At 35.0% G+C, this 15,913-nt stretch overlaps 3 protein-coding genes across 5 annotated transcripts; all 3 read left to right on the plus strand.

Annotated features, from left to right (window-relative positions):
• Nucleotides 1–4,845: 4,845 nt before the first annotated feature.
• LOC128206608 (uncharacterized) lies at nt 4,846–8,524 on the plus strand. 2 transcript variants are annotated; one of them, XM_052909192.1, is made up of 7 exons: nt 5,290–5,415; nt 5,641–5,714; nt 6,013–6,106; nt 6,356–6,454; nt 6,773–6,861; nt 7,704–7,758; nt 8,392–8,524. In XM_052909192.1, exons 2-7 carry the CDS (start codon nt 5,670–5,672, stop codon nt 8,406–8,408), a joined length of 399 nt encoding a protein of 132 aa, XP_052765152.1. In that variant the 5' UTR covers nt 5,290–5,415; nt 5,641–5,669; the 3' UTR covers nt 8,409–8,524. The 2 variants fall into 2 exon arrangements, with proteins under 2 accessions (XP_052765151.1, XP_052765152.1); XM_052909191.1 differs by lacking the exon at nt 5,641–5,714 and having other exon boundaries at nt 4,846–5,415.
• LOC128206607 (uncharacterized) lies at nt 8,432–11,978 on the plus strand. The gene is made up of 6 exons (XM_052909190.1): nt 8,432–8,773; nt 9,154–9,242; nt 9,582–9,816; nt 10,134–10,378; nt 10,642–10,768; nt 11,842–11,978. Exons 1-6 carry the CDS (start codon nt 8,455–8,457, stop codon nt 11,976–11,978), a joined length of 1,152 nt encoding a protein of 383 aa, XP_052765150.1. The 5' UTR covers nt 8,432–8,454.
• Nucleotides 11,979–12,288: 310 nt separating this feature from the next.
• On the plus strand, nt 12,289–15,533 carry LOC128204139 (uncharacterized). 2 transcript variants are annotated; one of them, XM_052905504.1, is made up of 5 exons: nt 12,289–12,521; nt 12,839–13,083; nt 13,347–13,473; nt 14,547–14,677; nt 15,250–15,533. In XM_052905504.1, the coding sequence occupies exons 1-5, from the start codon at nt 12,290–12,292 to the stop codon at nt 15,358–15,360; spliced, it is 846 nt and encodes a 281-aa protein (XP_052761464.1). In that variant the 5' UTR covers nt 12,289; the 3' UTR covers nt 15,361–15,533. The 2 variants fall into 2 exon arrangements, with proteins under 2 accessions (XP_052761464.1, XP_052761466.1); XM_052905506.1 differs by lacking the exon at nt 15,250–15,533 and adding an exon at nt 14,931–15,046 and having other exon boundaries at nt 14,547–14,619.
• The last annotated feature ends 380 nt before the right edge of the window (nt 15,534–15,913 follow it).

Raw genomic sequence — 15,913 nt, forward strand, 5'->3', positions numbered from 1 at the left:
GTAAACATAATAGAATACGTATCTCTTCATATATAAACACATACTTATGTTGCGTTATTTCTTATTAATACATACAATATTATCGTATGAACTACTAAGAATTAGGAGTATCAACCCTAAGTTTATATTCATTGCACAATTGCAATTTCAAAAGGATTGATCAATTCCTTACACAGAAACATAGTAATGCATGCAGGATACATACGCATAATTATTTACATTAAACATTATTGTCACTGCTACATTCGTTGATTACTGAAAAATGACTGCCAAAAATTCAGCAGCTAACATAAAGGGGAACCACAAGATGCACATGGTTCACCAGTCTCAAGTTGCTGAATGTCGTAACCATTATAAATATATTTATAACATAATTTACGGCGCAGGAGTGATATAACCCCAATATTTTTCATATATAACTAGTGTAATAACTATGCAAATTAGGTAACCGCATCACAGAAAAATGTATTCATGCGCGCTGTCAACAAATGTAAACAAACATTAAAAATGCTGTTTCAAAAGAAATCATGTCGGTGTCAACAAACTCAGCTCCACTATGAAACGAATAGTGAAGAAGGCTGGGCTTAATCCAAACAAACACCTCCCTGATCCACAGCGCCGGAAAATACTTCGTCCAGAAATTGAATGACAACAACGTTCATACGAACCAGATTATGCTAACATCGGTACACAAGAAGATTGCATCTATGAACAACTATAGCCATATAAATCCAAATTAACACAAGGAAATGTCCAGCATCCAGTATTCCAGTGAAAATACCCAGTCTACTTCCTTACAAAATGCCCATTCTAGGCAGCTCGCCAGCAATGCTCATTTCACACACTGTCACAATCGCTGATTCCACATCAAATCCCACTTTTTCTGATGGATTCTAATGAAAGCGACTCAGACTTGTATGTTTTTTAAACTCCAACCGCCAAATGGCATGTACAAACTCGCGTTTTCCAAAGAAATGTATTTATACGATAATGGTTTTCGCAAAGTTGTTTTGAAAATTCGATTTATCTTAAAAGTTTGACAAATTACCCATTTAACTTGAGCGTTAACATTTATCTGAATTAGTTTAAGAAGACGATTGCTAATTTTGTTTTTGTTTTTATTGTTTTCGATATCAAAAGTGTTAAATATCAAATAACCTGGACCATATGTATTAGATATGTTCAATGTTTAAGCTGCACTCTCACAGATTGAACGTTTTGACAGCTTTTTTATTTTTTTGTCTTGAAACGAGCAAATTTGTGCGGAAATCCATGAAAACCAGTTATATAAGACTGCTGACAAAAAATAAGATCGCAGGTTTTTACAATTAAGTTCAAAAATTGATGTTTTATGCATATTTATTAAACCTTTAGTAAGGGTTTTAGCCATAAAACATTAATTTTCGAACGGAAATATATAAATCTGCATCTGATCTTTTTCTCAGCAGTCTCTTATCACTTGTTTACAGATATTTACGCAAAAATTTGCTCTTTCCAAGCCAAAACATAAAAAAAAGTTGTAAAAATGGTATATCTGCGAGAGTGCAGGTTTTAGCGTATTATAATAATTTAAAGGTTGTAAGATTTTATTATTGCCGGCCTGATTTCTGTTGTAGATTCCTGACTTGTAAAGTTATGACCAATAAGTCCAAAATCAATTCCACTTTTTATGCCCCCGAAGGTGGGCATATAAAAATCGCACCGTCCGTCGGTCCGTCTGTCCGTCAGTCCTTCCGTCCGTCCGTGTGTCCGGCTCAATAACTCGTGTCCGGGCTGTAACTTTCCCTTGTATGGACAGATTTTAAAATAACTTGCCACATGTGTTCGGCATACCAAGACGACGTGTCGCGTGCAAAACCCGTGTCCCTACCTCTAAGGTCAAGGTCACACTTAGGTGTTTATTCACAATGGAATGCTGCATATAAGGACATAGCGTATAGGTTGTCGTGTCCGGACTGAAATTTTCCCTTGTATGGACAGATTTTAAAATAACTTGCCACATGTGTTCGGCATACCAAGACAACGTGTCGCTTGCAAGAACCGTGTCCCTACCTCTTAGGTCAAGGTCACACTTAGGTGTTTATTCACAATGGAATGCTGCATATAAGGACATAGAGTATAGGTTGTCGTGTCCGGACTGTAACTTTCCCTTGTGTGAACAGATTTTAAAATAACTTGCCACATTTGTTCGACATACCAAGACGATGTGTCGCGTGCAAGAACCGAGTCCCTACCTCTAAGGTCAAGGTCACACTTAGGTGTTTATTCACAATGGAGTGCTGCATATAAGGACATAGAGTATAGGTTGTCGTGTCCGGGCTGTAACTTTCCCTTGTATGGACAAATTTTAAAATAACTTGCCACATATGTTCGGCATACCAAGACAACGTGTCTCGTGCAAAACCCGTGTCCCTACCTCTTAGGTCAAGGTCACACTTAGTGTTTATTCACAATGGAATGCTGCATATAAGGACATAGAGTATAGGTTGTCGTGTCCGGACTGTAACTTTCCCTTGTATGGACAGATTTTAAAATAACTTGCCACATGTGTTCGGCATACCAAGACGATGTGTCGCGTGCAAGAACCGTGTCCCTACCTCTAAGGTCAAGGTCACAGTTAGGTGTTTATTCACAATGGAGTGCTGCATATAAGGACATAGAGTATAGGTTGTCGTGTCCGGGCTGTAACTTTTCCTTGTATGGACATATTTTAAAATAACTTGCCACATGTGTTCGGCATACCAAGACAACGTGTCTCGTGCAAAACCCGTGTCCCTATCTCTTAGGTCAAGGTCACACTTAGGTGTTTATTCACAATGGAATGCTTCATATAAGGACATAGAGTATAGGTTGTCGTGTCCGGGCTGTTACTTTCCCTTGTATGGACATATTTTAAAATAACTTGTCACATGTGTTCGACATACCATGACGACGTGTTGCGTGCAAGACCCGTGTCCCTACCTCTAAGGTCAAGGTCACACGTAGGTGTTTATTCACAATGGAATGCTGCATATAATGACATAGAGTATAGATTATCGTGTCCGGGCTGTAACTTTCCCTTGTATGGACATATTTTAAAATAACTTGCCACATGTGTTCGACATACCAAGTCGACGTGTCGCGTGCAAGACCCGTGTCCCTATTTCTTAGGTCAAGGTCACACTTAGTGTTTATTCACAATGGAATGCTGCATATAGCGTCATAGAGTATAGGTTGTCGTGGCTGGGCTGTAACTTTCCCTTGTATAGACAGATAATAAAATAACTTGCCACATGTGTTTGACATAACAAGACGACGTGTCGGGTGCAACACTTAGTGTTTATTCACAATGGAATGCTGCATATAAGGACACAGAGTATAGGTTGTCGTGTCCGGGCTGTAACATTCCCTTGTATGGATATAATCTAAAATAACTTTCCACATTTGTTCGACATACCATGACGACGTGTCGCGTGCAAGAACCGTGTCCCTACCTCTAAGGTCAAGGTCATACTTAGGTGTTTATTAACAATGGAGTGCTGCATATAAGGATACAGAGTATTGGTTGTTATGTCCGGGCTGTAACTTTTCCTTGTATGGACAGATTTGAAAATAACTTTCCACATTTGTTCGACATAACAAGACGACGTGTCACGTGCAAGACCCATGTCCCTACCTCTAAGGTGAAAGATACACTTAGTGTTTATTCACAATGGAATGCTGAATATAAGGACATAAGAATGTAGGTTGTCAAGTATGGGTGGTATTTTTTTATGTTCTGAGGCAATTTAAAATAACTTGCCATATGTATTTGTTTGATCTTTAACTTTTCACGTACTGACCTTGTTCATAGGTCAATGTCACATTCGGGGGCATTCGTCACATACTGTGACAGCTCTTGTTTTAATATCATATTAAGTCGCCATAAAAACTAGCTTTCATTTGTATTTAGTAGCTACCATATTTCACACAATTTCTTAGTTTTCATTAGACGTGTTTACTTTTAAACGTAGCAACTTCTGATTCCTATGACTTGCTTTTTCTCCCACCTCAGATAAGTAAATCCAATAATATAACCATGCTAGAAATTCTTATCTTGCCCACGGGCGAAGATAAAATGCCCGTATGGAACTCCTTTTTAATTGTCGCCACATTGTAATTACCCCCCTTGTTGAAGACAGTCGTCTGTAGCATCATAGAAACCTTATCTTGTGGCAATATTTAGAATGCTAATTAACTATTTCTCGCTTCAAATGTCACCATAAAAAAGTTTTCACGCATATTTTAAGAAATAATTCTCCACTCTCCTCCGAACTATTTAAAGATCGATTTGACCAGTAACATAACCTGAATCACTGCGCGAATATCTATGACAACCACGAATTATCAAATATCCATACGCATTTTTTTTCACTACGCACAAAAGAGTTCCAGCAAAAAATACATTTTTACACATATTGTATCTGTTAAATGGGAATCATATTTCGTTAATAAACTTCAGCACATTAATGATACGCCACAGCAATCACCTGAAATTTAAAGCTTTGGTAGCCAAGAGCTAATAAAATTACCGTGTGAACGTGTGCTTATATCATTTTCTGAAATCGGACTTGTGCACCGCACAAGGAAGAAGGAAAAGGCAATCTGATTAAAATCATATCCCCTATATTGCTGTGCATGGGGATCTGACCGGCACCAATTGGAGATCACCATCGCGTGACGTAACCATTAACCAATCAACGCCTAGCTTTCATATAGCGAAAACGAAAGTAGAAGTCGAAAGTTTCTATTTTTATCGCTGGAATTTTCGAATTTTTAGTGCGTCATTTTTACAACGTGTAATTCTCACACACACCGTCTGTGAAATCGCCATGTCAAGATCGTGAAAGTATTTCATTGTTTTGTTTGATTTGTTTGCCAATATCTCGCCCTAGACCTTACGTGAAAAGATCTCATCACCAACATTAAATATTTGGTTTACTGTAACTGTACAAAATGGCAGAGTTGACAGTTTCCACGCCGAAGAAACATCATTTGCAAGATCGATGTGTTTTGTGTGGGATGGTGTTTTGTAATGTTGAAATAACGCCTTCTGGCAGAAAAATAAAAACGAGCGTGAACATGAACAAAAAATTGAAAATAACGAAACAAACAGTTGATGATCTGCATTTAGTTATTGATATGGACCTGACCTCAACAGATGCTACTGGGATTTGCATTAAGTGCAATCGACTGGTGAAAGGGGTAGTTGAAAAATTGCAAATTATTAAACAGACCCTCAACGAATCCATTGGTTATAGTCGTAAATTAACTGTGAAACGTCTGCTGTGGTCCCCTTCAAGTTCCAGTACAACACAACAACCTATGAAAAAAGTATTCAGTCCTAAAGTGCAACTGTGGCCTAAAACAAAATTGAAGAGTGCATCGGAGTTACAGGTAGGTAACTAGATGAATTTAAGAAAAATTGAAGAAAGTTGTGTTTAATCCATTGTTCAAACAAAATTACATGAACAGTGGCTTGCCAGTGTTTTGTTTTCAGACAATTTTTGGTTTAACACCCAGAAACTGATTTAAGTCTAGCAGAAGACCCCAGTTTAAAGCCTCATCCGAAAGCCTGGCAAATGGGGAACAATGAAAAAGCATTCTTTAATTTAATTTCAGACGGAGCTGGGCTTTAAACCCTGGAAATCATGATTTTGAAACCTCTGGACCACTGCAACCCCCTTTCCAACAAGGTGCCGCCCTACCGCCTAGTAGAATATTGTTTATAGATTTCCCATATTCTTATAAAACATACTTTTAATTTCCTCTCAAAATTTCAAATGGCATCACCACTTGACTGTCATGACAAGATGTGCTCGGATTACTAGCATAAACAGTACTTTTAAATGAGAAAGCTACTAGTACCTACTTACAAAAAAATTAAAAAAATTATCATCTTTTTATTTCATAAAGACCCTTTTTAAATTTTTTATGTTTCATGTCAAAATATTCAAATACACTATATATGTTTAAATCCATCACATTTTTCAGACCATGATTATCAGTCCATATGGAAAATCAGGCAATGTTCTGCAAGAGCCGTCGGGCAACACATGTACACAGCTTTCAACTGGTGATAATGCAGGTGTGTAAAGTTTTGCACAAAGAGATGCAATAGTTAAATGTTCGTAGAATGTTTTAAGTGTGCATGGAAGTCATTGAGTCTTTTGTGTAAGAAGATAGACCTAGGCTACATGTAACAGTATATTCACAATCGTTTGGTTTAAATTTATGTTTTTTAAATGTTTACAAATTTCAAAGGTGAACACTAATAATTTATACATGTACTATTATAAATTGTGTAGTTTAGTTAATTTGCTTATGTTTTTTGCAGTAAGGCAGATGGCAACAACAACTGAGGCATTGCTGCAGTTTCACAGACCTATATTGCCAGCCATTTCAGAACAACCAAACATCCCAAATGTTATTACAGGTAAGTTTTTTATCTCAAGTCCATAGAAAAAAAGATACTTTCTTTCTATTGAGAGATTAAGTGAAGAGCGACTGACTTGTTTAGCCTAACTAGATTCTTCAACAGTTTCATATAAGCAGTATTTTGTTCGAATTTATGTTATATTTTTTGTACTTAATTGAAAAAAGAATATTTTTGCTTTGTTAATGAAATGATTACCAGTTATGTTTTTATCAAAGGAAATACAACAGTGCAAATTTAGTTATTAAGTGTTACTTAATATCTAGATTTAAAAAGAAGTTTCCACAAATACAAACGTACATAGTAACTTCTTTACAGAAACATCCGACAAGCAAACGAAAGCAAGAAAGTCGCTGTTCTCCCCTGTCTCTGGACAAGCAACTGATAAAAAAGGACCCAAAGTAGAGGTAAAGAAAGGACAAATTAATTGTTGCATTGTTAAGCTTATGCAGAGACCCTTGTTTGTTTATCAAATGTTAACGACTAATTATGCAGATAATATCTGTTTGGCGTCAATATGATGGTATATTTATATAATTCTGAAATGGAAAACAAAAAAATAATTAAGTAGTTTCTTACAAGGGTCACCTGTAAAAGGCTAAAGTTCAGTTTGAAGTTGAACCCTGTTTTTTTTCTTTCAATTTTCATTACAGGTGGTCTAACTAAATATTGTATTACATGTTATTCCATATTTGGATACACTTATGATAGAAAACAAATATACTAGCTGATTTGTTTCATAAAGTATTTAAAAACCTTTGGCAGCCAGCCTGAGAATTTCAATGCGTAATAGTAATATGTATCTTTCAATTTTTTGTACAGTATTTTGTTAGACCACACTTTAAAAAAATATTGAGTTATTAAAAATAGAAACCCTGTCTTGGTTTCTTCCTTTGATTTATTGACAATGCAAGCTAAAGATGTCAAATTTTATTTATTGAAATCTGTCATTATTATGATTTACTGACAGTATTAATTCTTTTTGGATCAGAAATGTGTACAATGATTGAACATAATGCTCACTTGCAAATAAATATTTATCTACCTATAAAAAAATAGAATGAATAACGATATTTTTTCAACCAGTAAATAACACTCTTTTATTATCCAACTTATATCTTTGAATGTATTATTTGACATCTTTAACTTAATTGCATGTTGTTTGCATGATTTGTTAGATCATTGAAGGAATAGGTAAGAGGTTGTTAATAGTTCACGTTATCTTTGTGTTATGCTATTTTCCTTGCAGAGTTTCCAGGATTTTAAAGTTCACCCTGTATCACAGAAAGAAATAACCATTGGTGGTAAGTGAAAAATCTTGTCAAGCTTGTCAAGTGAAAAATCTTGTCAGTAATTTCTTACTTGTCAAGCAAGTAATTGTTCAAGGTTAACACATACAGTATATCAAGACCCCTGACCTTCACTCATGAAGAACAAGATTCTGATGTAAATGAGGCTTTGTTTCTCATTAATTGCAACATTTCCTTTAAATTTGATTAAAACAGCTAACTTTTGTGCTGTTACATGATCCCTTTTAATTTCCAAAGAGTTCCATTCTTGTAATAAAGTAATAAATGTTGTTTTTAAAGATTTTTAGCAGGGGTGTTCACACAAATTACAGCAATTGTCTGGTTATAGGAACTGTATAATGTACAGTGTATACTGCAGATCTGAATTTTCAAGTGTATAAAAAGATACAATAACTTGTCATTGTGATAATTTAGATTTTTAAGAGTCCTTTTTCAAAGATTTAGCTTGTAATTAGTTTGTATTTTCTAATGCAATTCTTGGGAAAAATGTTGATATACATATAAAAGTTTCTACCAAATATTTCTAAATTCAGTTAATTGTCATGCTAATACATGTAGCAAATGCTCCAACATGATATATCACATTTTTTTCCATGATATTAAAAAATCTAATTATTTGATTTATAGATAACAGTATACTATGAAAGTGGAAAGAGGACAGTTGTCATTGAAAACAAAGACCATATAAAAATGTGTAAAGTCATATTCTACCAAAAAAATGTTGAAAAGGGACTTATGGAGATTTTAGAAACAACCAGCAAAGATCAATTTGCTGCTTATGCTGCAAAGATAGTAAAGAATGAATGTGAAACTATTTGTAAACGGCACTCGGACTTCGCATTGACTGATAAAACTTATGAAGGGATAATGGAATTCTCCTGGGACCACTTATACCAAGACCTATTACTTGGAGCTCCAAACACTTTACGCATTGTGTCATCCATGGTAACCAGTAGCATCCCAATGCCAGTACCAAGCAAGGAATTTCACCATGCCCTTTTTGCAATAGGTAAGAGTATATTAGCGCACCATCTGTATGTATCCTGTCTGATTCTATAAAAGATAGTAAGACAAGATTGAAGGATAATTATAACATATGAATATGGCATCTTTTTTAAACTATTTGAAGAGATCAATCTTGATTAAAATATAATAAAATACTGTAGATGTTGCCATACAACAACAAATAATGTGTGTACTGTATTATCTTACTCTGGTAATGCAGTTTAGTTATGTTATGGCTATGCCTGAAAAGCTAATTGTATCACACATTGAGAGCTAAATCATAATGACATTGACTTGTTCTAGTTGAATTCTTTTAATTATTATTACTTGATGTAAGAAATATGTTATTATGTATGACAACTGTAAATTGTTATAATATAATAGGTATAATATTACATGGACGAAACAGGGAAGCAACTACATTGCAGTATCTGAATGGAATGGTACTTCTTCATGGAGGGTGTACACATCAGGTAAGCTAGACTTAATCACAAACATCCTGATATTTTGGCATTTGTTGATTCTATCTGGAACTATAAGCAGGATTTCAATGAAACTTGGCCAGGATGATCCCCAAGTGCTTTACTTGTGCAGCAATTGTGCTTACTAAGAATGATGAGACTAGGTCAAGGTCATGGTCACCTTTCTTTTAAGTTTTGTTTGAAAGAAGGATACTGGCTTAATTTTCTAATGTTTATGAACAAGAGTTATAATTAAGATACTCAAAAAGCTTATTCGATAGAGGGTGCCAAGATTCTCTGTGATGTCCTGTTAATGTACATGAATAAGTTAAAAGTTCCCTTGTTTTTCAGGACATGAAACGCTTGGCTAAGTTAGGTGTATGTGTCTTTCCTGAGACAGTCAGAAATAAACTGCAGTCCTGGCAAAGTAATCTTGATGAAAAACTGTTAGAAGTGAAGGAAAAATGGTGCAAGGGTGACAGTATGACATATCAACTTGTTGGCGATAACTGGGATAAAAATATAGTACCCTCTTACAGGACTTCTAAAAATTCAACACAGTCAATACATCTTTTTAACGTTATTGGTAAGATTTTTTTGTCCATTACATCAGTGAAAACTATTTTTGGTTAATCGAGTATTACAGTAACCATTAAAATATCAATTGAAACATAACATGTATATTTTCAATGATTTTGCCAAAAAACAGAATTTTATATGTTGTGGAACTCATACTTTTAAGTAACAGAAAGAGTATGGATTCACAGTTGGCATAGCTAGAAATAACCTTTTTCGAATGATCTGATTTGCCCACCAATATATGTACAAGGCATTTATTTTGTCTGACAACTTTTAACCTCTCTCGGGCACGTAAGACATGGCACAAAATATTATACTTTCCAGGCGTCATTGACCGGATTGTAATAAAGAAGGAAGAAGGCACTCCTGTTAGGACAGTGGACAGCATGACAGCCGTTGACTTTATACCATCTGAAGGGGACATTGACAGTCTACAAAAAGAACTAACGTTCCTTGTGGCCAGATCTGTTATCCAAAATATTAAACAAATGGAAGATTTGTTTGGGAAAATTTACCCTGGCCATCTGGAGCATATCCACAGTAATGAAGCTGGAATGAAAACTTCGCAGGTAAATCTTGTGATTTAATAAGGTCATTTATTTTACATATAATCCCGTCATATATGTGGTTTTAGTTCATTTCTTTGATTAATTTAGAAAGAATTCATTTAAATACTAATTGATACATATATATTGCAAACCTTGTATTACTTTTCATTGTACTGTTGTGAAGAAACCTTAATAAACGTTGTGAAGATTTTACTTAAAGAGCATAAACATTTCTTATTATGTTTTGAAAGCATTTAAGTTAAATATCTTGTTTTTATTTACAGTATTCTCTTGGTCTTTTTGATTGTGATGAAAAGAAAACAGCAGATGTCATAAGGTTGTTGCAAAACTTGACAGAGAAATACGTTCCCAAGAAGGATGGGGAGATTGTTGAAGAAGTTTTTTTTGGAGGTTATTTCATGTATTTTTTATGCTTAAGATTTTACATAAAAGTAAAAATTGAGTAAATCAGCTATTTTAAGCCATTTTTGTGGCTTCGTTATTGATTGAAAAAAATCTTTTGCCAATATCAAAATGATATACAATAGACTATTTAAATACATTCGTCTCTTTAAAGTATGTACCTTTACTAGATATATATTATACATCTATACAGGAAACTTTTTCTAAGTGTAATTTAGTCTTAAGATGTATATGACACTGGTTTATACTTGCTTACACTTCAAAATGCCAGTCTTTATAAATTATAAGTAATACTTTCTATATCAAAAGAATAACAGTGAACAAGTTCTTTAAGCAAAAGAATATTTATGCCCCCTTTTGAAAAAAGTGGGGTATATTGTTTTGCACATGTCGGTCGGTCGGTCGGTCGGTCTGTCTGTCTGTCTGTCGGTCGGTCGGAATACCAAATGGTTTCCGATCAATAACTTGAGAACGCTTTGACCGAGGGACCTCATACTTGGTATGTGTATTGGTCATCACCAGCAGATGAACCCTATTGATTTTGAGGTCAGTGGGTCAAAGGTCAAGGTCAGTGTGACCTTTACATGAAAAACGGTTTCCGATCAATAACTTGAGAACGCTTTGACCCAGGAACCTCATACTTGGTAGGTGTATTGGTCATGACCAGCAGATGAACCCTATTGATTTTGAGGTCAGTGGGTCAAAGGTCAAGGTCAGTGTGACCTTAACATGAAAAACGGTTTCCGATCAATAACTTGAGAACGCTTTGACCCAGGGACCTCATACTAGGTAGGCTTATTGGTCATGACCAGCAGATGAACCCTATTGATTTTGAGGTCAGTGGGTCAAAGGTCAAGGTCAGTGTGACTGTTAGCTGAAAAAAGGTTTTCCGATTGTCCATATTTTATTTAAGTGTCCAAATCCTACTAACAATTTGGCTCCCAAGGGGGCATAAATGTTTCACTAACATCTCTTGTTTATTTAATACTTGACCTTTTCTATAGTATAAATTGGTGTCTAATTTTCATCAAGCATGCTAAACTTTTTATTTTATATTTAAGGAGACAGACTGACTGATGAAAAAATTCAGGTTGCTCAGCAAGCAATGAGAAATGCTGACAGTGGCTTAGAGAGGTTAGAAGGCTTCATTTCAAAGATAGAGGATTTTCATCGCTTAATGAATTTTCTGGAGGTATAGTCACGAAACATTTGTCTACTTTTCTTTTTAGGATTGCAGGATTTCAATGAAACTTGGCCAGGATGATCCCCAAGTGCTTTACTTGTGCAGCAATTGTGCTTACTAAGAATGATGAGACTAGGTCAAGGTCATGGTCACCTTTCTTTTAAGTTTTGTTTGAAAGAAGGATACTGGCTTAATTTTCTAATGTTTATGAACAAGAGTTATAATTAAGATACTCAAAAAGCTTATTCGATAGAGGGTGCCAAGATTCTCTGTGATGTCCTGTTATTGTACATGAATAAGTTAAAAGTTCCCTTGTTTTTCAGGACATGAAACGCTTGGCTAAGTTAGGTGTATGTGTCTTTCCTGAGACAGTCAGAAATAAACTGCAGTCCTGGCAAAGTAATCTTGATGAAAAACTGTTAGAAGTGAAGGAAAAATGGTGCAAGGGTGACAGTATGACATATCAACTTGTTGGCGATAACTGGGATAAAAATATAGTACCCTCTTACAGGACTTCTAAAAATTCAACACAGTCAATACATCTTTTTAACGTTATTGGTAAGATTTTTTTGTCCATTACATCAGTGAAAACTATTTTTGGTTAATCGAGTATTACAGTAACCATTAAAATATCAATTGAAACATAACATGTATATTTTCAATGATTTTGCCAAAAAACAGAATTTTATATGTTGTGGAACTCATACTTTTAAGTAACAGAAAGAGTATGGATTCACAGTTGGCATAGCTAGAAATAACCTTTTTCGAATGATCTGATTTGCCCACCAATATATGTACAAGGCATTTATTTTGTCTGACAACTTTTAACCTCTCTCGGGCACGTAAGACATGGCACAAAATATTATACTTTCCAGGCGTCATTGACCGGATTGTAATAAAGAAGGAAGAAGGCACTCCTGTTAGGACAGTGGACAGCATGACAGCCGTTGACTTTATACCATCTGAAGGGGACATTGACAGTCTACAAAAAGAACTAACGTTCCTTGTGGCCAGATCTGTTATCCAAAATATTAAACAAATGGAAGATTTGTTTGGGAAAATTTACCCTGGCCATCTGGAGCATATCCACAGTAATGAAGCTGGAATGAAAACTTCGCAGGTAAATCTTGTGATTTAATAAGGTCATTTATTTTACATATAATCCCGTCATATATGTGGTTTTAGTTCATTTCTTTGATTAATTTAGAAAGAATTCATTTAAATACCAATTGATACATATATATTGCAAACCTTGTATTACTTTTCATTGTACTGTTGTGAAGAAACCTTAATAAACGTTGTGAAGATTTTACTTAAAGAGCATAAACATTTCTTATTATGTTTTGAAAGCATTTAAGTTAAATATCTTGTTTTTATTTACAGTATTCTCTTGGTCTTTTTGATTGTGATGAAAAGAAAACAGCAGATGTCATAAGGTTGTTGCAAAACTTGACAGAGAAATACGTTCCCAAGAAGGATGGGGAGATTGTTGAAGAAGTTTTTTTTGGAGGTTATTTCATGTATTTTTTATGCTTAAGATTTTACATAAAAGTAAAAATTGAGTAAATCAGCTATTTTAAGCCATTTTTGTGGCTTCGTTATTGATTGAAAAAAATCTTTTGCCAATATCAAAATGATATACAATAGACTATTTAAATACATTCGTCTCTTTAAAGTATGTACCTTTACTAGATATATATTATACATCTATACAGGAAACTTTTTCTAAGTGTAATTTAGTCTTAAGATGTATATGACACTGGTTTATACTTGCTTACACTTCAAAATGCCAGTCTTTATAAATTATAAGTAATACTTTCTATATCAAAAGAATAACAGTGAACAAGTTCTTTAAGCAAAAGAATATTTATGCCCCCTTTTGAAAAAAGTGGGGTATATTGTTTTGCACATGTCGGTCGGTCGGTCGGTCGGTCTGTCTGTCTGTCTGTCGGTCGGTCGGAATACCAAATGGTTTCCGATCAATAACTTGAGAACGCTTTGACCGAGGGACCTCATACTTGGTATGTGTATTGGTCATCACCAGCAGATGAACCCTATTGATTTTGAGGTCAGTGGGTCAAAGGTCAAGGTCAGTGTGACCTTTACATGAAAAACGGTTTCCGATCAATAACTTGAGAACGCTTTGACCCAGGAACCTCATACTTGGTAGGTGTATTGGTCATGACCAGCAGATGAACCCTATTGATTTTGAGGTCAGTGGGTCAAAGGTCAAGGTCAGTGTGACCTTAACATGAAAAACGGTTTCCGATCAATAACTTGAGAACGCTTTGACCCAGGGACCTCATACTAGGTAGGCTTATTGGTCATGACCAGCAGATGAACCCTATTGATTTTGAGGTCAGTGGGTCAAAGGTCAAGGTCAGTGTGACTGTAAGCTGAAAAAAGGTTTTCTGATTGTCCATATTTTATTTAAGTGTCCAAATCCTACTAACAATTTGGCTCCCAAGGGGGCATAAATGTTTCACTAACATCTCTTGTTTATTTAATACTTGACCTTTTCTATAGTATAAATTGGTGTCTAATTTTCATCAAGCATGCTAAACTTTTTATTTTATATTTAAGGAGACAGACTGACTGATGAAAAAATTCAGGTTGCTCAGCAAGCAATGAGAAATGCTGACAGTGGCTTAGAGAGGTTAGAAGGCTTCATTTCAAAGATAGAGGATTTTCATCGCTTAATGAATTTTCTGGAGGTATAGTCACGAAACATTTGTCTACTTTTCTTTTTAGTTGGTAAAACATATATCATACACTTTCAACCAATCTCAGCTGGTCAGACAGATATCTTAATACAATAATATGGATAGACTGATATAATGTAATTTGAATATGTATTACTGTCCTCTATGGTACAGGTCAAGTGTAATATATATATCCTGAAACATTTTAAATATAACTGCAGTTGATTATTGTGAGGTTAACTCATCCTTTTGCATTGTTTTATAGGCAATCCACAGGCTGTCATACAATACACAGTCTTCCAGAGATAGGGGAACTGTACATTATTACAGAAACTTACTGAATGCGCGAAATGTCAAGGGCGAAGTAAAAAACTCTTACCGGGCAAATAAGCAGCTATATTACACATTGTTTGATGCCATTTGCTGTGTGCTGTTCCTTAAGAAATTTGAATTGGATAGCTGTGATTCAACTATTCCAGTACCAAAAGGCATAAAAGATTGGGAAGCAGATCAACAGTTACAATGGCTAAATGACAAGTGTGGTGAAATTGTAAAAGAGATTTTTCCTCATGATTTATTTGCAGAATTGCAGAATGTGCTCGCAGATCCTGATCACGAGGAAAATTACTGGGTTAATTCTATTGAAAATGACAATTTCAAGTGCCACTTCTGTAATTCAAGGTATAAATATGTAACATCTTTGAAAATGCATGAAAAAACTAAACATCAAGTTAACATGTCTGCCAAGGTCCAAACAACAAACTCATTGCTTAGGCAAACAGATGAACTGAATGACTATCTTGTTTCAGTTTTCCGTCTAACAGCTCTTCACCAAAACTTAAACAGTGCTGTTGATATGGGTGATGGCTACAGAGTAATAAGGAGTGCCAAATTTGAAACGCCTATATACAACAGGACCAACAAAGTTAAATATTTGATAGGAAGTGTACATCTTACAGCACTTGTGTCTGGCACATTACCGGCTCACCAATCAAAGCGCTTAATTGCAAACAGATTTATCAATATTTCAGGTGGGAAGAACAATAATTTGTCTTTGGATGAATTTGTTGAAATTTTAAACAGAGACACCAAAAATGCAACACATGGCTTTCAAACAAAAGACAGTATTGTGCAACATTCAAAAGAATTTCCCCATCTTGTTCATGCAGTTAAACATTTTGATGCTATGTGTGAAGTAAAAAAAAGAAAAGGGTTTCACAAACTTCCTTCATACAAGGAGGATGTCAA

Source organism: Mya arenaria, chromosome 10 (genome assembly GCF_026914265.1).
Source record: "Mya arenaria isolate MELC-2E11 chromosome 10, ASM2691426v1".
NCBI lineage: Eukaryota > Metazoa > Mollusca > Bivalvia > Myida > Myidae > Mya > Mya arenaria.

Bases quoted from the DNA above. Each gene is read 5' to 3' on its own strand.
- LOC128206607 (XM_052909190.1), top strand. From the start codon at position 8,455: ATGTGTAAAGTCATATTCTACCAAAAAAATGTTGAAAAGGGACTTATG. The intron at 8,774-9,153 runs GTAAGAGTATAT...ATAATATAATAG, and splicing joins CCATGCCCTTTTTGCAATAG to GTATAATATTACATGGACGA. The intron at 10,769-11,841 runs GTTATTTCATGT...TTTATATTTAAG, and splicing joins TGAAGAAGTTTTTTTTGGAG to GAGACAGACTGACTGATGAA.
- LOC128204139 (XM_052905504.1), top strand. From the start codon at position 12,290: ATGAAACGCTTGGCTAAGTTAGGTGTATGTGTCTTTCCTGAGACAGTC. The intron at 13,474-14,546 runs GTTATTTCATGT...TTTATATTTAAG, and splicing joins TGAAGAAGTTTTTTTTGGAG to GAGACAGACTGACTGATGAA. The intron at 14,678-15,249 runs GTATAGTCACGA...ATTTATTTGCAG, and splicing joins GCTTAATGAATTTTCTGGAG to AATTGCAGAATGTGCTCGCA.
- LOC128206608 (XM_052909191.1), top strand. From the start codon at position 4,975: ATGGCAGAGTTGACAGTTTCCACGCCGAAGAAACATCATTTGCAAGAT. The intron at 5,416-6,012 runs GTAGGTAACTAG...CACATTTTTCAG, and splicing joins AGAGTGCATCGGAGTTACAG to ACCATGATTATCAGTCCATA. The intron at 6,455-6,772 runs GTAAGTTTTTTA...ACTTCTTTACAG, and splicing joins CATCCCAAATGTTATTACAG to AAACATCCGACAAGCAAACG.